This window comes from Jaculus jaculus, chromosome 1 (assembly GCF_020740685.1).
Source record: "Jaculus jaculus isolate mJacJac1 chromosome 1, mJacJac1.mat.Y.cur, whole genome shotgun sequence".
Taxonomy (NCBI): Eukaryota; Metazoa; Chordata; class Mammalia; order Rodentia; family Dipodidae; genus Jaculus; species Jaculus jaculus.
In genome coordinates this window covers 138,286,683-138,313,516 of record NC_059102.1, presented here as the reverse complement: position 1 = coordinate 138,313,516, position 26,834 = coordinate 138,286,683, and the positions used below count along the sequence as shown (strand labels likewise).

Below are 26,834 nucleotides of genomic sequence, written 5' to 3'. Positions count from 1 at the left end.
TCACACAGGCTCAGAAAGTCAAATGCCATATCTCCTCTCTCATATGTGGTTTCTAACCTGTATTAGCTAGCATCAGTTAATTGTAAGCCATTATAAATGTCAAGAGTAGGGACATGATACTAGAATGAATCTAGGGAGAAGGAGAAATATGGTGGGAGGGGATGAAGGACTAATTGACAATAAGTCAATGCTCATCAGAAAGAAAGAAAGAAAGCAGGGCGTGGTGGCACACACCTTTAATCCCAGCACTTGGGAGGCAGAGGTAAGGGGAGTGCCATGGGTTTGAGGCCAGCCTGAGACTACATAGTGAATTCCAGGTCAGCTTGAGCTAGAATAAAACCCTACCTTGAAAAACCAAAAGAAAAAAAAAGAAAGAAAAAAAAGAAAAGGCCTCTGGAGTACAAGAGGGCATGGGGGGCATACACAACACTAATGGTAACATTAATCAATTCTATACAAACCTTTTTCCTAAATAACAATTTATAAATCATTACCATCAATAAGGGAGAGGGTGACCCAAACTGAAGAGCCCAGTTAAACGTGATGAAAGCATAACACTAAACCATGAGCTCTGACTGGTAATTCCCAGGGCCAGAATTGGGTTCCCTCTACAGTGAGCTGTTGGTCTGAGAGACATGAGTTCCCCAAAATAAGATAGGCCATTGCCAAAACTCTTGGTAACAGTTATCTGTAAAACCTAAAAGGTAAGTCCCTGTTGCTGAAGACACCCCAGCCTGCAGCCACAAGACTCCAAGTGGTCATGGTAGAAGTGAGAAGGAATCCAGTTCCCTCTTGGCTAGTACTCACAATGCTGGAACACGCTACGAGAGCCGCTAGAGAAGTAACGGTTGCCAACAGATGGACTAAGCAGGAGGTTCTACCAGATACGACATCAACCAGCCACACAGGAAGAACACACTTGTGCAATAGTGGCACAGAACTGACGCAGATACCCAACTGCTTGTGAGTTAGACATGTAGCCCTCTCTGTGGGGGAGAACTTATGTCTGGCTCTGGGAACCAAGCCAGATTCCCTAGGATAGGGAGCCAGTAGGCTCTAGAGAGAACCTCCAGTGCTCTTCAACTAGGAAAAGTGGACATACATATCAATAAGTCTCTCTAATAACCAATATTATTTCCCTTAATTCAAACTGTTCTCGCCCTTTGTTGGAGAATCTGTTCTATCTTACAGATGATGGAAAATACAGGGGAGAACCAGGATACATCAATCCATCAGGAACAGAGTGCCAACTGTCTATCATGAGATGGGTAACCTTCACCTCATCTGCCTGGGCCCAGAAGTCACTACAGATGAAGCAATGACACAAATGCCATTCTCATGGCTAGCCTGAAAACCAGTTCAAGGAAGGTGGTGACAGACACTGTGGTCACTCAAACCTCATCAAAACAGAGATCCAAAGGTTACAGAGAAAGAAAGAGAAAACCAGATCCCTATCTTGCTCAACACGACTTAGGGAACATTACTACAGAAGAGGGGGTGGAAAGATGGTAAGAGCCATGGGGCCACTGGAAATAGCCTGAGGCACTGTATCTTTCCCCCACTCCAGAGACAGACTGAGGCCTCTTGATCCCCATGATGAATATCAATAACTCCACTGAAAAACACCCTCAGTAGAATTTAGGTATGGGTAAGGGGGTCTAATAGTGCAATCTTTTAATAAATAATCAATATATCACAAATAAATTAATGGCTTAGTAACTAAGGTGCTTGGTTTTGAAGCCTAAAGACCCAGGTTTGGTTCTCTAGTACCCATGTAAGCCTAATTTGGTGGCACAGACATCTGGAGTTTGTTTATAATGGCTGGGAGCTCTGGTGTGCCCATTCTCTCCCTCCCCACTCTCTCTCAAATAAGTAAAAAATAAAATATTTTAAAAACATTAAATATTACATAAATCAGGAAAGCTGATTCTTGAGGATTTCTAACAAGACACCATAGATGTTCTAATATCTTGATTCAGAATAAGGCAAAGAGAGTTGTTGAGTGGTAAGATAACAGGCAGTCATAAGGGCTTTTGTTTTTTTCAATTTTTAAAAATTTTTTAGGTAGGATTTCACTCTAGGCCAGGCTGACCTGGAATCCACTATGTGGTCTTAGGCTGGCCCTGAACTCATTGCAATCCTCCTTCCTCAGCCTCCCAAGTGCTGGGAATAAAGGTGTGCACCACCATGTCCAGCTGGGGACTATGTTTAATATAAGGTCACAAACCAATATGCTGTCTGCAATTCACTGTCATAATTAAGACAGAATTCATTTTTGGTGTCATCAAAATTTCTAGGTTTCCTTTTATAAAACTGGGAAAGGTAAACCACTCTCCACTAGAAAGCCTCAGACTTGTACTTGGATCAGATCTAAGACCCCTGGCTTAATTAAATCAATAGGCATTTAGTAGATGTTCAATATGTACTAGGAACTGTGGATTGTAAAACTAAAATACGTTATTTTTTGACCTTGAAAGACATTCCACATAATGGGACAACATGATGTGTAAGCAACTAATTGGAACACAGCAGATTAAGCCTATAATGAAGTTAGCTGAAAGGTTCAAGACATATAAGAAGAAATGCAGCCTCTATTCTTTTGTCAGCCAGAAAACAAAAGTATTTTATATTTTGGGCACTTAGGTCTCATGGATCAGTCCAAAGTCCATCCTTACAATAGAAAACATTCTGTGCTCCTCATTTTAACTTTTCATTACTCTCTAATACACTAAGTAATGAACACTAAGTAATGATTTCTATATGTTTAACTCACTCATCATCTCATAATAAGATAATATGCCACACTCCCTTATAGCTTATAATAACACAAATGGAGAACAATAAGGATAAAATTTAAGACATTGTTGTACAATGTAAGATGACACCAGGAGTTTACAGTAAGGTAGATTTTTCAGTCTGCCTCTATCAACAGTACAGAAATTCCTACTTCACAGACACTTCTGTGATTCAAAAACAGAAAGATTTCCAGGGCTCCTATTGGCATAGAGTCCTGTAGTTGACTTCCCTACCTGACATCTGCAGGGTCTTCGGTAACAAGCACATCGGTCTTGCAACTGGCCAGGGGGTTGATGGACAGCTCCACAGGTGGAACCACAAAGCTTTTGCTGACCGGAAGCCAGAGGCCTTGGCCCAAGCTGAAAGTAGACCTGTAATGTAAGAGTTTACATTGGGGAACTCCCCGGGAAGCACACAGCAAACAGAAAGGGGGTACCCTCCTCCCTTCCCTTCTAGGACATTTTTCACTTTCCCACCCAACCAAGTCCCCAACATTCCCCAAGGCATAATATCAGCCAGATTTTCCCAGGTGTGAGTTGTTATTGCTCAAGTACACTCATCATTTAGCTATGTGTTGCTTTGCATTATTGATTTTTTTTGTTGTTATGTTCTGACTGGTGGGCTCTGAAGATGATGCTATTTCATTTCTACATCCGCCACAGTCCTAATGCCCAGTGGGGATCCCATAAGTGACTGCCAACTCAGCAAGAACAGTCTGACACGGAGGTTAAGAGCACAGACTTCAAATCAATTCAGACTAATAGCTGGTTCCCAGATATGCCACTTAATGTACTTAATATTTATCTGCTTAAATACTGATGTTTTACACAAGATTTTGTGGAGATAGTGGAAGGAGATTCTCTGGTTATAGAATATTTTTAAGCTACTCAACTAGATACTCTAAAATGTCTCCTACAGTTCAAGCACCTGAGTCTGTAAGTCTAGAAGCTAGTCAAATAGGAACTGTATTCCCATAGCAACCTGGGCCATAATGGAGCATTGGTGCCAACGAAATTTCTTTTGTACACAGTGTGGCTCAGTGTAGCACAGCATCAATATTTTGAGGATGAATAACACACTTTCTTTTTTTGACTTCTCTCCCATAGCACACCCCAAATAAGACAGTCAACTAACCTGAGAATCTTTTCAGGGGCTTGTTCTCCTGTTACCAAATCATAGCCCCTCTCAAGTGTTGTATAAGGCCAAGGTCTGTGGAAAGAATGAAAAGGGAGAGAGGAGATAGCATTAATAAGAAGCAAGGGGGCAGCATATTTGAGCACTATTTTGAGAACAGTTCTACAAACAATTGAGTTTCACAGAAGCAGTTATTAGGCATGGCATTTTACATTATAAAGCAATATCTCCATTTTACAGAAGGACTTGGCACTTTTATTAAGTTCATTTATCTATTTTTGAGTTTATGTCCAAAATCCAATTTCTCCACAGTCCATTTTATTGATTACTTGATATTTGGATATGATACTTAAGTATCATGGTTTGTGACTAGGACAGCCATCAACCATGTGCCTCTACAATTGGATGTGATACAGTGGAGAAATAGACTTCACTTCCCAGTGGGCTTAGCATAGAGAAAGAGTCTTCTTTGTAGATGGCTCCTCCACTTCCCAATCCTGATGCCTGGGACACTCACCCTTCACTCTGTCCCCAGTCACTACGTACACACAGGTGTCTGTGAACAGGATCAGGGGCGTAACCTTCATGACAGCTGCACTCTCCTGCAAGCCAAGAGAAAAGGGTCTAGTGAGCTTCGGTTTGTACACATACGCTATTCCCTGGTGGCCTTCCTTTTCTGAAATACAAAGTGAACTGGGTGCTTTGCCTAGGTGACAAGGAGATTATGTGTGTATTAAATCATTTCATCATTCACTCATACCTTCATCCAATAAATATTGGCTACAAATTACCAAATTCATAAGCCAATGCCCAGGAACCAGAGATGACAGGATATTACTCAGTGACTAAAAGGATCTAACAACTTGATGAGGAAAATAAGAAATATCAGGTCACTACTAACAGGAGGCCTATTTTCAACAACATCAAATAAAATAAGTGATAAGATGTGCAAACATTAGAAGAACATTGAATTCTCTCCAAAGGGATAAGCAAGTCTTAATCATCCACAAACCCTAAGTCATACATCACTGCTTTAAAGAAATTTGATTTCCTTTTTGGAATTTTTTTTTTTTTTTTTGCCTCTTGTCTGTCATCCTTTTAAAATTTAATTTTCACACATGCATATTGAATTCTGATCCTGTATACCCCTCATTATCTTCTCTATTCCCCTCAGCCTCAGTGTACTCTCTTCTCTCATCTCTGACCAGTGGTTCACCATGGAAGACAGTGACTCTCTCCTCCCCCAGGCAACCACTGTTAATTATGTTTTCCTCTCTCCTGCCACTGCTGCCTTTTATCATTTTTCCCTCCTCTCTTCTTATCTTTCTCTTCCATTCTCTTTTAGTTTTTGCATTCATACATCCTTATCTTTTATTTCCTGTCCATGTTGTAGGAGTGCTCACTAGCTTTAAATATGTTCTCCTGTTGGTCAAGTGCATTTCAGCTGGGCAGCTTAAATCTTCTTTTCCTGTATGTCTTCAGATTTCAAAATTCTACAGGGGTTTTCAAAACATCTCTCTGCTTGCCTCTGGATATTAATCATTTCTGCTTCACTGTGTACTTCTTAGTGTGGGAGATTGTTTTTGATTCAATTAGTTACTTTTCCCCTCAAAGGTATATTTGTGGAACATTCACAGATGCTTTACCAAAAATAGGTTCTATTAAAATATAAAATAGGGGCAGCAAAGAGCTGGCTCCGTGGGAAAGAACACTTCCCACACAAGCATGAGAGCCTGAGGGGTCCAGAGACTACTTGAGTTCAATTTCCCAGCACCCACATACAGACATGCAAATCTGTAGCCCAGTCCTCTGGGGGAGCAGAGATCAGAGAATTAATTGCTGGGGATCACAAAAACAACAAGTTCTGGAATCAGTGAAAAACTTATATCGTATAAAGTGCCACAATGCTGGGATGAGTACCCAACCAGACACAGTTATGGGAGAAAAGTATATATTCAAGTGTATATTCCAGGGGAATTTCCATCAATGGTGAAAGATGCTACCCCTGCCCCTGTCATAGACTCAAACAAAAGAAACATCCAAAACATTCAGCAAACACCAAGAGCAGCAAGCAGGGACTCTCCAGCTCAAACCTCTTCGCATACCTTTGAGTGGGATTTCAGATCCACCCACAGTGAAACCTCCTCCAACAAAGCTGATGGAGATCCAAGTTACAAGTTCAATTTTAACACCTGAATCAATGGGGGCATATGTTCAAATTACCACAACTTATTTTAAGCAGGTCTCAGAAAAAATGAAAATAAAATTAAATTAAATTAAAATAAAAAACCTTCCTCTCATCTTTGTTCCATTGAAGAATTTGCTGAAGCTGTGAGTCAAGGTACTTGTTCTCAAAAAGCCTAAGCTATTTACAAGAATGTAATTTACAAATCAGTATTTTTCTGAAATTTGTAACACAACAAACAACATGATAACAAGACACTAGGTAGTGCAGGTTCTGAAACTTATCCATAACTACTCTTTTCAGAATATTTATATTTATCAAATAAGTTTCCTATTTGGGTAATTAATTATGAATTTTATACATTTAACCTTATATGAAGCATTCTGAATGAAACAAACAATCCTTCAACTCATTCTATGTGTTCTACTGTGTCTTAATTTTGTATGGTCATAATTCAGCAAATGATTGTCAAATAGCCTGAGCTTCATATATATTAGGCAAAATGAAATGTTAGTGAATTTGGCATAAAGAATTGGTTACAGGGCTGGAGAGATGGCCTAGCAATTAAGTGCTTGTCTGTGAAGCCTAAGGACCCTGGTTCGAGGCTCGATTCTCCAGGACCCACGTTAGCCAGATGCACAAGGGGGCACACATGTCTGAAGTTTGTCTGCAGTTGCTAAAGGCCCCGGTACACCCATTCTCTCTCTCTCTCCATCTCTCTCTATCTGCCTCTTTCTCCCTCTGTCTGTCACTCTCAAATAAAATAAACAAAATATTAAAGAAAAAAGAATTGGTCACAAATGGGTTCTGAAATACTGACAAGCTTGCTGAAGGAGAGGAGGGATTGAATAGAGAAATCTACCTTTCTTCTCCTTTGAGCCCTGGGAGTTATTTGCAGACAGCACCACTCTCTGTAAGCCTCCCCTCCATCATGATGCCTGGGGTGGTCCACTGAGTGGGTAGTGGGTGTGCTGTGAGTATGTAGGACCTAACAGACTGTTCTGGAGGTAAGGGAAATTGAGGGAAAGGGTTGAGAGTCTTGCATTTGTATGGCAGTAATTTACCAATGGAGGAGGAGTAGGGCTCACTAACGATGTTTTAAAATGCAACAGCTTCTTCATGAAATATTCACCACTTTAAACACGTCTAATATTAAAGATTAAAAGTCCTGGGATTTGTCCTCGAGACTCCCAGAACTGATTTATGATCTGCCAAAAGACACAGAACTCATGATTCATAATGGGAAAGGTAAAATGGTTACTCCCAGCAAAGAGTCAGGAGGTCAAAGTGCACTGGCCAAGGAGGAAACTCCTTTAGCTCCTATCACTCTTCAGGAAAGGGTGGCATTCATTCTCTAAGCACCCCCCCACCCCCCAGTGTGTTTTTTGGAGGAATATTGATGACAATGAGAATTTCTTCAGCTGAAGGGCACTGGTACATTTTTTCTTTCTTCCATGTGTGCTTACTAAACAAGTTTTCCATGACTCAGATGGATCATTAATTACTGTCACTCATTATTCAACAAATATGTATTTTGCAAATGAGAAACAGCCACCCTAGGGGACCACACAAGGCTGCCTGGAGAATAGGAAATAGGTAGAAGGAAAGCCCACAATGCTGGAAACAGGAAGACAAACCACAGCTCAGTTTCTACATTCTCTCTGTAGAGTTGTGCAATCCTGGGGCAAACTGGCAAAGTGCTTCACTTTGTTGACCTCAGTCTTCTCAGTGGAAGACTGGGGATGATAGCAGTGTCTCTATCTCACAGAGCAAGTATAAATACAAATTGGCATATTGAAGAGATGATGGCATAACTCAGGTTGACAAGAGTTGATGATCAATATATTAGTTTCCTCTACTTTATCTTTCATTTCAAGACAGTCCTTGGGCAAAAATAATTTCCCCTACCTAGCCCTTAGTTCTCTCAGTTGTATAAAAGAACATTGGATTAAATGTCCATCAATTCTGAGCATCAAGATTTAGCAGTTTGCATTGTGTTTCTGAATCCTTAACCTCTGCTCTCTGAACTATTTGTTTTAGACTCAGCTGTGATTACTCTTAGATGTGGGATGGATGTCTTTGGCAACATCTCCATCAATGCCATGGCTATTGGCTTTATTGACCTCCCTTTCCTATTTGGCTGATTCAGCAAACTCTCCACTGTTTGCAACTAAGCATTTCCTTCTTGAAAGAGGAAAAACTTCTGACAGCTACAACTAAGGGTTATTAACCCCTTTCCTAGGTACCTCTTTTCCCCAACTCTGCATCTACATGCCTGAAACAACCAGGCTGTCAAAGAACAGCTTTCCTGGAGCATGTGTTAGAACAGTAATATAAACATAAAGGACAATGCTCCTTCACTCCTAACAGTGCTAGCTTGGAAGCTCCTTGCCAGGAGCCATCATCCCACCTCTCTTGTTAGAATTGCATCTTAGACCCTGACTCTAAACATTCAGCCAGTCAATGTAAAATAAGAGAAGGAACACATTTCACAACAGGTAGGATAGTGAAATGTTTTTTATTTGTCTATTTTCCACACTAAACTAAAAGTTTGTGATTGTTTGGCCATACTATATCACAGAAAATAGGACAGTAAGTGATAGTTACTCACTTGTTGAATTAATGAATGGATTGATGAGTTAGTGAGCATATAAATTGTCATGAATTCAGGCTGAGTTCATTTAGAATGATGGCTTTGTTGAGGAATAAAAGAAACTTCCATAGGTGACAGGTATTTGCCAACAAAGCAGAGACTATAAACTTAAGTGCTGATGAAATGTTTGAAATAAAATTCTATCTCACATCAGAGCAAGAGAGGCCCTTAAAGATCCTTTAGTTCAGATCTTCCTGGCTTCATTTTTCAGAAGGGGAAGGTAAAGCTCAGAGGAAAGGGCATTGGTAAAATTCCTGGACTAACTTCTGGGCCAGCCAGAATTAGAGCCCAAGGCTCTTGGTCATGAGAACCACTGCTTGTTTATTCTTCTGTTTTAGTAGTATAACTCCTCTAGTGCACTTTGAAGCCTTTGCTAGGATTTTTTTTTTTTTGTCCTTTTTATTCCTCTGACACATTTGAGTTTCCTATAATGAGAATATTACATTTTCACACAGGTATTATAAAAAAAGCAAAATGAATTTGAAGTATCCTTAAGCACATTAAAGACACACATTTATATGTGGTTAATAATACAGGCCAAAAAGGGTTTAATATCTTCATTAAAGTGGTTCCCATAAGGGAATTTAATTAAGTGACTTTCCATCATGCCAGCTACTAGAACTCTGTCTCATCAGCTATAGCTGATATGTGTTGGCTTTAAAATATTTACTCTTACTGTCTCCTAAGTCCTATTTATTGAATTCTCATTTTATGTTACATGCATTCTTACTTCATAAATGCCCAGGTAAAAACAACAGAACCCTCGATTATGCACCACTTGGGATCATCTTATGCAGCACTCTTCTATATCACTTCAAGAGGGACAGTGCTTTCCTGTTGATTACTAATGGCTAATGTACTGGTGAAATGGTGGGCCCTTGGAAACATCTTATTTTGGATTCAATTCCTATATATGCACTTATAGGTGTTAGGTCATATTGCTTTGCCTCTGAGCCTTTTTTTTTTTCTTTTTCTCATGGTTAATGAGGTAAGACATCTCCCTGGGCCCCTTTGGGTACTGAGCATGGCTTTCTTCCCAATCTGACTAGAAATGGGCCACAGTGTGCCTTTTTTTACCTCTGGGCTAGGGAAACACAGCTCAGTATTAGGCACATGATGGGGAAGACAGGGCAGGATGATGAGAGACAGCTGACATATATCCTTTCATACCACATCCATGACTAACACTGAGGCTAAATACTAATCACTGTAAAATAAGGACACTGAAGCTCAGACTTGTGACTTGCCCAGAGTCACAGAGTCAGGTCTCCACCACAAATATCCTATCAGTAAACACACCACAAGGAAAATAACAAGGAGCTCTGCCTTGGTAATTATTGTGCCCTAGACATAAGGGATAGGGAGGAAGTAGGGACCCCTAATCCACTTGCATTTAAATGATTATCCTGCTGCTGTTATAATTCCACTTCAAGCAAAGGTAAAGCCTTTTTCATCACAATTACCCCTGCTTAAATGCATATGCTTTATGTGAAAGTTGCCTTGAATTTATAATACCTATGCAATGATGGGTTACTGGATTAAATTTCCCCCAGTAGTTATAAACCAAGAGGTATTTCTTTTGTAGAGACAGATAAAGGAGAGAGAATTGGTGCTCCAGGGCTTCAGCTACTAAAATCACACTCTACATGCTTGAGCTTCCTGTGCTTGCTTCACCTTTGTGTGTCTGGCTAACATGGGATGTAGAGAATCAAACACAGGTCCTTAGGCTTCGCAGGCAAGTTTCTTTACCAACCCTCAAGGAGTACTTTTATGTTATGCTTTAACTGACTATCTACTATAGGCTGACTCTGTGCAAATGATTTCTGGCATTTATTATATCACTGGTAGAAAAACGTTTGTGATGGTTAGTTTTAATTGTCAGCTTGATTAGATCAACAGTCAACTAAGAGACATGGCTGCAGACAGATCTGGGAGGGTATTTCCAGAAAGGATTAACTGAGGGAGGAAGACCTTACCCCAGAGTGTTTAGCACCTTCCAGTAGTAACCTATATAAAGAAGTCTGAGAGAAAAGCAGTGTTGCTTTCATCTTCCTGACTTCCCCTTGCTGTTGAGTGCATATACCCTCTTGTAGCTACCACCCTTTGCTGACATCAGTCTTCCAATATGGACTAAAGACCATCAGCTCTTCAGGAATCCTGCAGCCTTCAGCACCAGATTGGGACTGCTGAGACAAGTCCAGCCTTATAGACTAGGCAACTATTTACATCCCAGGCTACCCAGCATCCCGATATTCATTGTTGGATAATCCAACCATATCATAGAAACCAATTTAATAAATCCTTATTGAAATATATATTTATTTTATTGGTTCTGTTCCTCCAGAGAATCCTGACTAAGAAAGCATTATTGATTCTGCTTTAAATAATATGAAGTTAAGGCTTGGAGAACGAAAGTTTCAGAAGATTGCAAACAGAGGAAGGAACATCCAGGTCCAGACCACTTAGTCTACTCTCAAGACTTGTGATGTCTTAAGAGATACAGAAATCTCAGAGGAATGGAAGTCCAGGACATGCTGCAAGACAATTTAGCCTTTCAGCTTGGACTGACTTATAAGTTCCCAGTTTTCATCTCTCTAAAGTAGTGTTTTTCTTCAGTGCCTTTGTCATGTTCAATTATAGGAAGAGAAAAATTTCTTCTCTACCTTTTGTCTTCTAGTTTTAGCATATTGCTTTGGCTAGTAGGTTGGTAGAATGATGAGAACCAAGGTTTGACGAATTCTTCTATGATGCCCTTTTGTTCCTGTACTTCTTTTGCCTCTTGTCATGAGAAAAATACCTTCAAGTAGCAGCTGGTACAAAAATAGGTCTGGATTTAGTATGGGCTTAAATGCATATAGAGCAGAGCTCCATCTCAAAGCATGACAACAACAGCCAACAGTGGTTACCACAATGGATAATATAGCATTCTTCTTGTCATGCAGAATTATTATGGCAGTAGACTTTGATGGACCTCAGACACGTATGGTCCCATTGCTATAAACAATGCTTCTTTCTTTACAAATGATGTGGCATGTCCTCTTGTATCCTGCCTTAATTCCCTGAGACATATTCTCTTACTGATCCTGGAGCTCATTTTTTTTTCTTTCATTTTGACAGACTGATCAGTAAGCCCCAGAAATGCTTCTGTCTCAACCCCTTTCATCACTGTGTTGGGGGCTATGTACAGCCATGCCCATATTTTTATGTGGCAATTGAACTCAGGTCCTCAAGTTCATTTAGCAATTTAATTCACTGAGTCAATTCTCCAGACAGCCCCTTTTAGGTTTTCCTTTATCCCATTTCTTGATTAAACATTATACATGGGAGAGACAAGGTCAAAAGAGGATAGAGTGGAGGCTGAGAGAGAAATGGAGGCAAATGGAACTTATGTTGAAAAGTATTTAGTAAAGGAATGCAATAATTATAGCAGCATTGAACATAAGTTCAAAGATTAGATTTTATAGCACTGGTCTCTCTGGAAATCACTTTATCTGTCTCTGTCTCATTCTTTCCCCTGTAAAATGAGTAAGCAATCATCACAGATCCCCATGCACCCTTCCAAACCTGGTCAAATTTCATTCTTGTCTCTTAAAAACAGCATGTCCCCCATGATTGGATAATGGGGGAGAAGTGAGAAGTTTGAGAATTTAGGGAGTGTGGACTTGGAAAACAGGGAATCTTGATGGGAGTGAAAACACCAAAAGGATATGATTTGGAGCTCATGAAGGGAAGGCAATTGTTTAGATGTGTATGCAACCAAATGTGCCTATGACTTGGGGCAAGTGCCTTTCCTCCTTGGGATTCATTTCTTCTACCAAAAGCACTCAAGACAAAGTTGTAAACCTGCCTTTTAACTACTGGCCTTTCATTGCTATTCATCAATATGCCTCTGGGAAAACAACAACAACAACAACAACAAAAACACCCTGAGATGAAAAGTTGCAGTGGAACCTTTAGTGTTCTTAATCAAGGCTCTAGTAGAACTAATTGGTACAGGCTTTGTCAAGGTGGGCAGACCATGTAGGTCAACCTGGGCTGCTAGGAAGCCACCAGCCAGGTACTACATTGTCCTTTGTTCCTGGCTTTCAGCCAGGTTGAAATCTCTTTACTGACTTTTTAAAGCCTCATCCACGTGAGTGAGCCACACGCATGATTATGTGCACATCAGTGTCTAGGAGGTTAAGTGGAACTCTCTAAAAGTCATGGATGATCAAAGATGGAGCAAGGTGTGTATGGTTTTTGGTTTGCTTTTGTTTTTGTTTTGGCGTGTGTGTGTAAATCTCACAACATCCTAGAATGGAAGGAGGACAGCAGTCAACTACCATCTGGTTGCAAATGACAGCCATAGGACACTTAATGAGTGTGCACAGATCTGGAGTTGCTGAGCAGGAGGCTTCCTCCCTGTCACCTGATTTTTCCTCTCAAAGCCCTGTGTCCTCTAAGCTTCTCACATGAACTGGATTGGGTAAAAAGCAAAGCAACTGCCTCGCAAGGAAAGCAGCCTGGGAACAAGTCATTTTGACATTGAATCCTTGACCTCTTACTTGCTGAAAAAGCAGGCTGGATCAATTGTTACTTCTCTGGGCTTCAGTTTTCTTATCAGAAAATGGGCCTCCTGAACCTACTTTTCATATCACAAGCACTGCAGACAACATATTTAAAACAATTGTGAAGTTCCTGAGTACATAGATATTAATTCCTCAGTTAGCATAAGTGATGCCATCGTTCCTGCTGCCACCACTGCCAGAATCCCAGGAGCTGTGATCCCAGTGTGGCTGGGCATGTCCTCCCTGGTTTGCTGAGTCTGCATTTTAGGCAGAAGCTCTGCTCCTGAACTCACTGCTCTGGTACCTTGAGCCCTTTCTCCTCTTCACATGGGTTGTTGCATCTCAGGTCCAGATTTAAAATTTGCTTCTTCAGTACTGTTGTCATGCTTCGTCCTGTTCCTTTGAAGATAGCATAGGAGGTAGTAGGGACTCAGGCATGAACCCTTCTAATTATTGGCATTCAGGTAGGAGTCCTGGGAGGAATATACATCAACTAGCATGAGGTTGGATGTGAGCTGGAAAAAAAAAAAGTGTGTGGAAAGAGCCGTTGAGCCAAAGGAAAAGACTAGTACTTAGTTATATGGTCAGGGATCCGTACCCCAAGGTCAGGGGTAGACCAGGGAAGAAGGAAGGTATATATAATAATTATTGGGCACATGAGATGATCATTTACTACCACAGGGGAGGGAGTTGGAAGTCATGACATATTGCTAGTTTTTGTGATCCTCCAAATGACCCTATCAGGAAAGTTCTAGCACTCACCCTCCTACAGAGAGGATACTGCTATCAGACTGATATAAGTAACTTCCTTGCTAGAAGTCAAGATGCTATAAGAATGCAGGATCCAGCACTAGAATCCACCAAGTATGGCTGATAGAGCCTGTGTTGCTACCCCAGCTGTTCAGCCTCCTCATATAGTAAAAGAAAGTTTTCCAAATGGAAGAAAGGAAGACAAAAGTGAGTCATAGAATATCAGGCTTGTTTGTTTCCTGAATCAAAAGGCTGCACTGGTGGCAGGACCAGCTTTACAAGGTGCTCAAGACACTTGACCTGGCTTTGCAGGTATAAGTAGGGAAACCCTGAAAACGTTGACCTCACTACACAAAAATAATCATTCTCAAGGGCTGAATCCAAGTGAATGGGGTGTAGAGAAGTAATTCGAAGGAAAACAGAAGGCTGTAGGAATGGCTTGGCAGTTAAGGCAACCTGCAAAGCCAAAAGATTCCCCAGGACCTATGTTAGCCAGATGCACAAGGGAGCACACATATCTGGAGTTTGTTTGCAGTGACTGGAGGTCCTGATGTGTCCATTCTCTCTCTCCCTTTTTCTCTATTAAATAAATAAATATATATATTATTAAAACAATATGTCAGTCACTGGTTCCTTAGAGAGATTTCAACTATGTATTTATCAATCAATGTTTTTTATTTTATTTTATTTCATTTTATTTTTGCTTTTGTACCACTTCCTGTCTTTGACTAAGATTCAGTTGCCTCATTTCCAGGTTCACTATCCCTGCCCTTTTCAACGATTAATAGACAGAGCTCCCAATTTTCAGTATAGGCTCCATAAATATCACCTGTTACAGCTATGAATATTGTAAGGGAGGTAGATTGCCTCAATATTCCTTCCTGTCTTACTTCTCTGTCTATCATAATCTGGAAAAGAGAAAGGCTAAAATATACTTATTGAAGCTTGATAAGCCCTTTTGTCTTTTAATTCATGGAAACATCCTATGAGTAGGTGCTAATGTTGTTTTGAGTTTATAGGCTATGGAAGAAATGGAAACTCCAACAAAATTAATAAAATGATCTGTTTTCACAGCAGGAAAGCAACAGGTTAGGAATTTAACCCACATCTGCTTAACTTTGAAGCCATAATGCCCTACCAAAAACATGTAAAATCAAAGTTTTTAGCACAATCCTGTCTCTTATGGAAACGACACCTTGATCATCCCATGTGGCCATCTATCACATCTCTACTGCCATTTAAAGGCTGCAAATGAGACATGGGGCCCCTGAACTCTGATTCTTGACAAGCTGCTTTGTGGTCTTACTCAAGCCATGTGTCTCTCTAGAATGCATCCTTCTACTACAGAAGATGGGGAACATAAGCTTGTCCTCTCCTATTCATGAGAGTGCTGTAAGGATAAAATATATACTTAGGCTAGTCAGAGTACACAGCAATTAATAATGCAGTTGCTGTCTGCATGAACAAAACCTGAAACAGCGAAGTGAAATATATAAAATAAATTAAGTTAAAGGTAATTATTCATTTTGCAGGAGGTTTATTCACTCCAAGAAAGAGACTAATTCATGTACTTTCCCCCTCCTGAGCATCAGCTATCTTAGGGAATTTAGAATTGAATTACATTTATACAATTAAGGCAAAAAAGACAACTGCTTTTCTACAGAATATTCTAAATGCTAAGAGCCACCACTGTGTCCCCTGCCATAAAAATAGAAGGGCGGGGCAGAAGCCTTTATCGAGTAAGCATGAAGAGGAAGTGGAGGTGCTAGGGGCAACATTCAATGCTGGTCCTATTTTTCAGGGGAGGGGAGTTTCCTCAGATTGATCTCAGCCTCCTTTGAAGGCAGATGGTCAGGGCATATCGGGCTTACCCAAGAAACCAGATAATTGTCACTGCTAGGCCCCACCATCTGGAATATTATGCCATTTGACAAAATATGTGCACTCTGCTGTATCCAGCTAATTTTCACTCTGCTCATCTCAGTCTTGGTTTTATTCATGTTTAGTGTGAAACTCTCCCTCACCTGCTTGTCCCTCTTCTGCTTTCTGGTTTTCAAATCAGCTTTCAGTCTCTGCATAACATCACTGCTTCAGTTTCCATCTTTGGCCTTTGCTTATCTTTCTCAGTGAGTGCCTGTTATTTCATTGTGCAGTGAAAAAACTTGACCATAAACTCTGAGAGACCCAGGTGAATCCCAATTCACCTTTTATTTCTTTTTTTTTAATTTTTTTTTTAATTTATTTATTTGAGAGCGACAGACACAGAGAGAAAGACAGATAGAGGGAGAAAGAGAGAATGGGTGCGCCAGGGCTTCCAGCCTCTGCAAACGAACTCCAGACGCGTGTGCCCCCTTGTGCATCTGGCTAACGTGGGACCTGGGGAACCGAGCCTCGAACCGGGGTCCTTAGGCTTCACAGGCAAGCGCTTAACCGCTAAGCCATCTCTCCAGCCCTCACCTTTTATTTCTTAATCCACAATCAAGAAACAACAATTGTCTAAGGGTCTATATGAAGATTGGATATCACTGAAAATCCAGCCACATCTTGATAATTCCACCCCTTTCTTTATTTCAGTTTGATTTCTCCACTCCCTCTTCCCATTCTTCCCTTCCTCTTTCCCTCCTTCTCTGCTTTCCACTCCTCCCCTCTCCTTCTCTTCTATCTATCCCGCTATCTTTGCACCCTCTCTAAGCTTACAAGCCAATCATAACACAGCATTCAGCCAGTCCCAGGCAGCCCCTTTCATCCAGTGACTTAATTAAAATAAAAATTAAAAAAGTACAATTCCCATTAAGAAGGCACAAATTCCTTCAAAACTGAGTTTTTACAGTACATTTCCTGGATTATGATGGAAAATCATCATGAATTATTAAAAACAAGCAATGCATGTCCAAGTGCCCCACACTGGGCTTCACTAGAGTCTGGCTTTCTTATTCTGTTCATTTCCAACCATTGAGAGGTTTAAGTAGGCTATTCACATTTCACAATGTACAGGGCAAGGGGCAAGCTCCCTGACTTTGAGAAGCATCTTACATTCCTAGTGTGCTGTCCTGAGAGAAACTACTTGTGGGCATCACACACAACAATATGCTGCCCCTCTTGTGTGACAAAATCCTGTCTGCCCAGTTATATATTTATTTTTATTAATTCAGCTTTAGTGCTTTCTTTTTGTTTAAATGTTCACATTGTAAAATATTTTATTTATTTAATTAATTTATTTGAGAGAGAGAAAGGGATGGAATGAGGATAGTTGTACCAGGGCCTTTAACCTCTGCAAATTAACTACAGATGCATGTGCCACCTTTATGTGAGTACTGGGGTATCAAACCTGGGTTCTCCACCTTTACCAGCCAGTGCCTTAACCAGTAAGCCATCTCTCCAGCCATGCCCTGTGAATCTTTATTTCAGAGACCACTCAACAATATAACCAAAAAATCCGAGGTTCTCTCTGCTCATTACATTCAAACAAAAGCATTTTTTCAGTCAAAACAGATGAGAGAAGACAGCAGGGGTGGGGGAAGTTAGTATTAGTAGGCAGGTCCCCTGCTGATGAGACCACATCCCACAAAGTGGACATGCTACTACCACGTGCTATGTTTTAAATGGCTTCTAGGAAGCCTCTTCTGTTCAGAAATCTGTCACCATGCATTTCATTGCATCATGATTAAGTCTTTTGTGGATTCTACATTGCCAACACTAGGAAGTCCTTTGTGCTCTGATTCAATAATGGCTATTTGCAGAACACTTATATTTGCCACATAATGCAGCAGGTACTTTGTACTGATTGCAATCACCACAAGAATACAGCAAAGGTGAATACTTTTCTCTTCTTACTAAAATAGGGCAGGTAATTGAGGCTTGGGGAAATTAAAAGATTTGCTTAAAACTTCAGCAACAGTCAGGGGCAAGGGCAGGAATTTCTTCACACCCTGTCTGAATTCAGTGCCTAGACTTTCCCCAGCTTGTCCTGAAGTTTCTCAAAAACCAAAAGAGCCCAACATTAACGGCTGGATTATCAGAACCTGGAAGGTGGTAGAAGGGTATTTTATGCCCTTTGCTGAAGACTGATTCAGGGTTCAGTATTGGTAAAACAAATACATTCATGAAGCTTGGGGGGGGGGGTCATAAGATGCCACAGATGCTCTGTGCAGAAATGAGTGTGTCTGACAACATTCCCAAATCAGAACACTGTCTTTCCATATTAGAGAAGATGTACAAGATGGCTCGAGTTGCAGCTGGGAACCTACAACATAAGGGTGAAAAACATTTTGACCACTTATGATGTTGGCAGGGAGGGAAATCAAGCTTCAATTTGGAAACTCGATGGTCTATTACGTTACTGAGTGAAGCCTCTCTCTGGCCCTCAACTTCATCAAATGTTTAATGATGAGGCTGGCCTAGCTGATCTGTGGGTCTCTTTCCAGACTTTGACCTTTCTGTTTCATATCTTCTCATCTTGCCACTGCTATAGAATTTTACAGTCTTCTCAGGAGGAGGGCAGGAGAGACAATGGGCATAAATAAGTAGTTTTCCCTCTGCAACTTTAAAGAGGCAAGAAGGCATGTACAGGGAGACTTGGCAGTGAGAATGCATGCCTCCTTGGGTTTTGTTTCCTACCTTAACCTGGTGCCACCCTATTTAATAGTAATGCTCAATTTAGACCCTTCCTTGTATCATGTGCTTATTTAAGTATTTCTCTCTTTTTGTTCTAGGACTTTGGTGGCAATGTCTCCTGGATCGTATCTTCAAACACAGCATGAAAATAGGGATGGTAGATATCACATACATTAGAGAGACAGCAGAGAAATTCCCTGATTTTGATGTCAAACCATGAAATCAGTTGGTAGGAAGCACCATGGGGCTCATTAGCTTCTTAAGCTCACTATTTCTAGTATAGGCCATATTGCCTGGCATGTAATTAGTGCTCACTGAACAAATGCAATGGATATGATTTCGTGTCTGGATTGTGACCACTTCTTTCCATTTTCTCTGTTACTCCCAGGTCCAAGCTACCACTATCTGTAGCCTGTATGGATACAACAGATTTCCATTAGTCTCTTTATTCCTGCCTGTGTCCCAGTAGGTTTTGTCTCAATAGAAGTACCATAAAAATCCTCTTAAAATGTAATCTAGGAGATACCATTCTTTCTGCTCCAGTGGTTCCCCATTGCATTCAAGGTGGAAGCAAATAAGCTTACGGGTTCTAATTCTCCAAGCCCTCTCTGATCTCATCTCCTAATAGCTGCCTAGTTTCCAGTGTGGCACAGTGCATTCTCCCCCATTATCTTGTTTGCATATATGAGGCTCAATCCCTACTCAGAGCCTTTCTTTGCACTTGTGTTTGTTGATGCTTTCTCCAAATATTTACAAAGCATGCATTAACACCACCCCCCAGCTTTCCAGTCACACCTGCCTTGAATTGTCTATTCAAATTTGCAACCTTCTTTATTTTAAGAGTCCCTTATTTTTACACCCATAACACACATGCACATGAACACACACACAGAGATCCTCCATCACCATCATATCATCTTGGGGCATGTGATACATTGTATTTTCTACCACATATCTTTTCACTGTCTGTCTGCATTTGCTCCCACTAGAATGAGTTTCATGAAGGTAGACTTTTTTGAGTTGCTCATTATGTCAGAAGCTCATATTCTGCATCCACTGAGTTCTTTATAAATAACCAGTAAATGTTAAATAAAAAGTGCATGCATGAACACATGAATACCCAAATAAGCTATTCACTTAGCTTATTAAATAATTAAATAAATTGTTTAGATAGGGGTTTTCCATTTTTATTTATTTATTTTTTTGGTAAAGAGAAAATTATGGTAAGTATTTTGGGTTTTGTAAGACAGACAGTTGTTACTATTCAACTATGTTATCAATGCACAAACAGACAATATATTAACCTACAAACATGGCTATGTTTCAATACAGGTTTGTTTATATTAAATATCAGTTAACCTGTGGGCAATATTTTGCTAATTCATGCATTAAACTAAACTTTTTAATGCCAGGTAATAGGTCTGCTTTGTTTTTCGGTTGGTGAATCCTAGTATAGAGGACAGTATCTAGCACAATGCTGCTACTAAAAACATATTCTAAATGAAAGGAAATTGTATTAAATATCATTGGGTTCTCTATACTCTGTCAGTCATGGTACAAAGTGAAAGTGGTGCAGTAAGTTCAACACCTTGTCTCTGTGGTCTCCAACATGGCAGCTACTAGCCACATGTGGTTGTCTACTTGACACTTCAAATATAATAAACAGGACTGAAAAACTGGATTTTCAATTTTTGTTTCATTGTAATTAATTTTTATTGTCATTTAAATGGCCATATATAGCTAGTAACTGACAACACACAGGGTAGCCCTGTCAATCATTCTTGTGCTTCATGATCCAAGTCCAGTCATCGTACTGCCTCAGGAAGTCTTCCACGGCTGCTCAGGCTCATGTCCACTCTGCTTTATCTTTGGGATCCTGCATGACTTACTTCACTCATGTTTCTGTCACAACTATACTAATGAAGTTTGTTGAGGTTTACATATCAGGAGAATATGCTAATCGCTTCATGCCGATTTCCAGTCTATTGTCATAAGAACCCTCAAGGATTGTTGACATCATGGTCACTGTTTCACTATCCACAATAACAGAAGTTTGGGCAGGATCAGCATGGCATCCAAACAAGTAGTGCATATTAAAATGGAAGGCTGGAATTTCGATTGTGCCCATGGATGTGCACAGCATTCATTCTTCACCATTATTCTTTCTGCAGAATAGAACCTTCCTTTGACTCTAGGTTGCTGGGTGTCTATAATGCTTACCCTTCAAGAGACCAGAGGTCATTGCTTATGGTTCTGCATCCTCCAAAGCCAGAGATGAGCATAGCATTTGATTTCCACAAGGATGTCAAGTACACACAATTTCAGAGCTGAGGAAAACTCAGAAATAAAAATCTACCTAAAGTCTTTGTATTACATATTGGGAAACTGAGGCTTGGAGAGGAAAAAAAAAATGTCATACTCAAAGCAGCACCATGAGGTTACGGCAAATCTAGGGGTTGAACTCATGGGATTAGTCTCCAAAACAGTATTTTATGTTTCATATACTCATTCCACCATTCAATATTAAATACTGACCATATGATATACAATGGTTTGGGTTTGGGGATGAGGCATTGAGGAATGCAGGCAGAATTGTGGCTTTGCACATGTTGGCTTAGTGAGTAAATAATGTTGGCTTAGTGAGTAAGTTAACATATAGAAATGCATCATTACAGGTTTTAATTATATTTGGTAACATATTCTCATGGTTCATAGGAGAAGCTCTGATACCAGATTTCAGATTTACATCTAGATCTACCACATCTCTGATGGCTGTGGGATAAATCTATTTGTTATATGTGATTTAATGTCTTCATCTGTAAAATGATGCTTAAAGTATGTTACCAGGGGCTTCAGAGATGGCTTAGTGGTTAAGAGCTTGCCTGTGAAGCCTAAGGACCCCGGTTCGAGGCTCGGTTCCCCAGGTCCCACGTTAGCCAGATGCACAAGGGGGTGCACGCGTCTGGAGTTCGTTTGCAGAGGCTGGAAGCCCTGGCGCGCCCATTCTCTCTCTCTCCCTCTATCTGTCTTTCTCTCTGTGTCTGTCGCTCTCAAATAAATAAATAAAAATGTTTTAAAAAAAAAAGTATGTTACCAGATTAATCTCGACATAGTGCCCAACTTTCCACATTTAATATCTCTTACATGAGGACTCATTCCATAATTACAAGTACCCTAGAGTGATTAATGACATCATTTTTCTTAATAGTGGATAAAATGATGGTATCATATATGTACATTTGCATATATATGATTATGCCTTGGCTTGATTACAATGTGATTTCATCTGCTTCATAGAGTGAGAGGTTAAATGAGATATGAAGTGCTTGAAGGAGAGCCTGATACATTGCACTGTCTAAACATATATTATTAATATTATTTTCAATGAAGGAAAAATAGACAGTACTAATGTGGCATAGGTTCTTGGAATAATAACCTAGTCTAAAAGATCATTTCTCTCAAGAAATGATACATAGGTTGGAATGTGAAGTATAATAGGAGTGAGCCAGCTGAAGAAAAGAGCTTATAAAAAGTGGTGATAGAAAAAACAGTCTGGCCCATGCACAGAGAGGTGGGTCAGCATTAGCAGGTATGGACCCCAACAGCAGGGCTTTCAGTCGCAATAACACTCCAACTCCGTTTCAGGTACCACCATCAAACTTTTATTAATTGTTCAGTTTTTTTACACATACAGTTATTCTGGCTTTATTTTTATACAGCAGAGCATATACTATGTTAGTTGACCTAATGTATGTCTAAGTACATTACTGGGTAAAATTTAACGTAGTCACCAATTTAAATATCAATAGATTATAAATATGACAATCAAATCTAGTTTGAAAAGGTAAAGGCACCTCTGCATCCTCACGCCTGCATCCAGAGATGATTGATTATCAGAGATTATTTTAGTGTATTTTCTATATGCAGCTTTGCATCATAGGGTTCCAGCTGTTTCTCAGCCTCAAATCTGAAGCAAGATTGTCTTGACTTTCAGTGAAATTGGCAAGTTTCCAGGGGACATCCAGTAAGATGATGGTATTGAAGTCACGGCAAACCAACCTAGGAAGGGATTTAAGTAAAACCACAGAAAAATACACTCTTGTTTTGAAAAGTGGAGGTGCATAGGATTTTGTCAGCCACATTGGAGAAGCAGGAGAGACCAAGATCTACCAGAAAGAAAGAAACCAGCTAGAATCCTACTGAGGCACTTGGAACCCTTACCTGCATGGATCCGTGCACCCACCCAATCTGGTGTTGAGCTTCAGGATCAGAGAACAAACAAGGTGATTTTACGACTTCATCAGCCTCCTTGAAAAGTTAAGAAAACTTAAGGGGAGACAGCAAAGACCAGCTGATGAGTTGCTGGAGGGGGTACAAGTGGGACCAGCTGAGCAGCTCCAGTGCAACTCCAGGCTGCCTGCACTCCCCCACCCCCAGCTGTCAGAGCCATGCGCCTCTGGAGAACACATGCAGCCTTGGCAGCAGGGCATCCAGAACTGCTGATCAGAGCACCAAATCCATAGCACAACATGGAGGGATTGAGGTGGGCACTCAGTATTGGTGACCATGGAAGCCACCCCAAAAGGTAATAAGACCAACTGATAAAAAAGCAGGTACATAGGCCTGTAGTGGAAGTGTTAATCTCTCTTTCCATGTCAGGGCAGGTTATGGGTTACGTATTCACAGTTGGCTTTACCATTCTCAATTAAGCTGTATTTGAGGGTTACTAATGTTGCCTTTGATGCATTCAGACTCATAGGGTCTTTGTCTTTTTCTTCTGTCATTATTGGGGGCAGGGTCTTTTTCAGACCTAGGCTGGCCTGGAACCCATTTCATAACAGAAATCTTAAGCCCCCAGCTGGCAGGATTAAGGGTGTAAAGCAACACACCCTTAGAGATTTTGGCTTTATAAGGTTGTCTGTTTGTTTTAATCCCCACACTTGCATACTCTGTGCTGGATTTTATTGAATGTGTATATTGCTCAGTGGTATTTTTTAATTTGCCTGTAAATTGCTCCACCCAGACCATGGGAATACTTGAATAGCAGGCAAACACAACACCTCAGATAATTTATGTGGTTGGATTGGAGTACAAGAGCTACAGTTGGCACATTAAACTACTCTGAAGATATATAACGTTGGATTTCCAAGTCTAAGAGCACTGCAGATAATCAAAAAAACATAAGCATAAAATCAACATAGGATGTAAAAATCACTACATGATAATACAAGAAACACAAAGAATCAAGACAATACAATCCCAGAAAAAAATTACAAATCCACCAAAAATGAACCAGATTGAGACGGTTTAAAATGAAATGCCTGACAAAAATTAAAAAAAAAAAAAAAAAAAAAAAAAAAGATCTATACTCAAAGAAATCAAAGGAAACAAAGAAGAAAACAAAGGAGTTAATGAAGAAAACAAACTCCTGAAGGAATTCCAAGAGAATACAGAAAACCAGCTTAATGAAACAAGAAAGTTATTACAAGACATGAGAAAGGAAATAGAAATACTGAAGAAAAACCAGACAGAAATATTAGTAATTAAAAATAAAGTAAATCAAATAAAAAAAAAAAACTCTATGGAAACTCTCACCAGTAGAATGAATGAAGGAGAGAACAGAATATCTAAACTAGAAGTCCAGGTGGCAGGTCTAATATAGTCCAGTGAAGAGATTGACAAGCTAATGGGAAGGTATGAATGGGAATTTCATGATATTTGGGATGCTATGAAAAGATCAAACATAAGAATTCAGGGTATAGTAGAAGGAGAAGAATTTCAATTCAAAGGCATACTAGGCATTTTTAATAAAATCATAGAAGAAAAATTTCCCCAAATTGGGAAAGAAATTCCAATGCAGATATAAGAAGCTTTTAGAACACCAAACAGACAAAACCTGGAAAGAACCTCTCTTCGTCACATTATAATTAAATTACTAAACATGCAAAACAAAGAAAATATGCTGAACGGAGTTAGAGAAAAAAAAGCAAGTCACCTATAAAGGCAAGCCCATCAAGATAACATCAACACAAACTTTAAAAGCCAGAAGGGTAAGTGGTGGGAAATCAACTGCTCTCGACTTGGCTCACTGATCTGCTCAGTGGAATGGAACCCATAGCTGGAGGTGGGAAACTAGTCAGAATCATATCCAAAAATGAGGCCACTCTCCATTATCAAGCTCCCACCAATTGTGGTCTACAAGAGGGCCTACATATATTACATTTGCTCTAAAGAAACAAACAAACGAGCAAAACAAAAACAAGGGTTATCCCATTTATCTGGTGCTAACTTTACTCTCTGTCAGAGAATTTGCTTCTATTTTTCAGATAGATGCAGATCCTAAGAAAAGAACCATCCCAGCACACCTCAAAAGGGCCCCAGCTTAAACTAAGAATAATTGGGGAAACAAGCAAGAGTTCTGTTTTCTTGGTGAACCTGCTACCAGCACAACAGTGAAGGAGATACACACAGAGAACAATCAACTCCTACCAAACCACATATCCAGAGACATAGAGATCCCAAGATCTCATCACTGAAGCAGACCTAAAATGAACCCAACATGGCTCAGGAAAATTTATGGAAGAAGGGCCAGAAAGAATATCAGAGCCACACGTTGGGTCATTACACACAGAGACATTGCCTCTTACTCATAACTGATGGCTAACCCCACAATGCATGACCCATATTCCACAACAAGGAGGGTCCCTGCAGAAGGGGAGGTCAGAGAGGAGACTAACAATGGTGCCAACTTGAATGTATTCACTGAGTACCAAGCTAACAATAAAAATAAGCCAGAAAGTTTTGTAATGATGTATTCCAATTTCTGAAAGATAACAACTGTCACCCAAGATTTCTTTATCCTGCGAAACTATCTATCCAAATTGATGGCAAAATAAGGACATCCCATAACAAAAAAAAAAGCCTAAAGGAATTTATGACACAGAAGCCAGCTCCACAGAAAATAATGAAGGAATCCTACATGCTGGAGAGAAAGCAAAGCACACCATAAGGAAACAAAAGAATATAAACCATACTAAAATAACAGTTAAAACAAGAGAGTAAAGGGAAAACAGGAAGCACTCCATACAAAAAGAATGTTTAGGGCTGAAGAGATAGTTTAGCTGCTAAGCACTTGATTGTGAAGGCTAAGGACCTGGGCTCAAGGTTCAATTCCCCAGGACACAAAATAGCCAGATGCACAAGGAGGCACGTACATCTGGAGTTCATTTGCAGGGCTGGAGGCCCTAGTGCACCCATTCTCTTTCTCTCTCTCTCTCTCCCTCTTTCTCTCTCTGTCTGTTGCTCTCAAATAAATAAATAAAAATAAAAAAAAATAGCAGAATGGCAAGAATAAACACATACCTTTCAATAATAATTCTTAATATCAGTGGCCTTAATGTCCCACCCAAAAGACATAGGCATACAGACTGGATTAAAAGGCAGGATCCTGATGTTTGTTGCCTCCAGGAAACTCATCTCTCAATAAAAGACAGACACTGCCTTAGTGTGAAAGGATAGAAAACTTTCTTTCAAGCAAATGGGCCTAGGAAACAGGCAGGAGTTGCTATCCTAATATCTGACAGGATAGACTTCAAACCAACAATGGTGAGGAAAGACAAAGAAGGTCACTTTATATTGATTAAAGGAACATGCCAACAGGAGGGCATTATAATCCTTAACATATATGCAACTAACATAGGAGCTGCCAATTTCATCAAACCAATACTATTAGACTTAAGGTACAGATATCACCAAACACAATTATAGTGGGTGACTTCAATACCCTACTCTCATCAATTGGTCATCCCAGCAAAATAATTAAATGATGTTATGGAACAAATGGACCTAACAGATATCTACAGAAAGTTCCATCTAAGTATTGTAGAATATACATAATTTTCAGCAGCAGATAGAACGTACTACAAAATAGACCATATACTAGGACACAAAGTAAATCATAATAAATAACGAAAAACTGAAATAATGCCTTGTACTTTATCTGACCACAACAGGATTAAACTACAAATCAGCAACAAGAAAAACAACCAAGCATACAGAAATTCATGGAGACTAAACAGTACACTATTGAATGATCAATGGATTATTGAAAAAGTCAAAAAGGATATCGATAAATTCATAGAACCAAATAATGATG

At 39.9% G+C, this 26,834-nt stretch overlaps 1 protein-coding gene across 5 annotated transcripts in view; it reads right to left on the bottom strand.

Annotated features, from left to right (window-relative positions):
• The window catches only part of Astn2 (astrotactin 2), a 1,021,805-nt gene that overhangs the window by 550,280 nt on the left and 444,691 nt on the right, over positions 1-26,834 (bottom strand). For 4 of the 5 annotated variants that reach the window (XM_045154445.1, XM_045154453.1, XM_045154458.1 and 1 more), the window contains 3 exons: positions 4,448-4,532; positions 3,931-4,005; positions 3,030-3,167 (listed from right to left, as the gene is read on the bottom strand). In XM_045154445.1, the coding sequence (XP_045010380.1) occupies positions 3,030-3,167; positions 3,931-4,005; positions 4,448-4,532 (298 nt within the window). The remainder of the gene's footprint in view (positions 1-3,029; positions 3,168-3,930; positions 4,006-4,447; positions 4,533-26,834) is intronic. The other variant, XM_045154449.1, reaches the window with a different exon arrangement.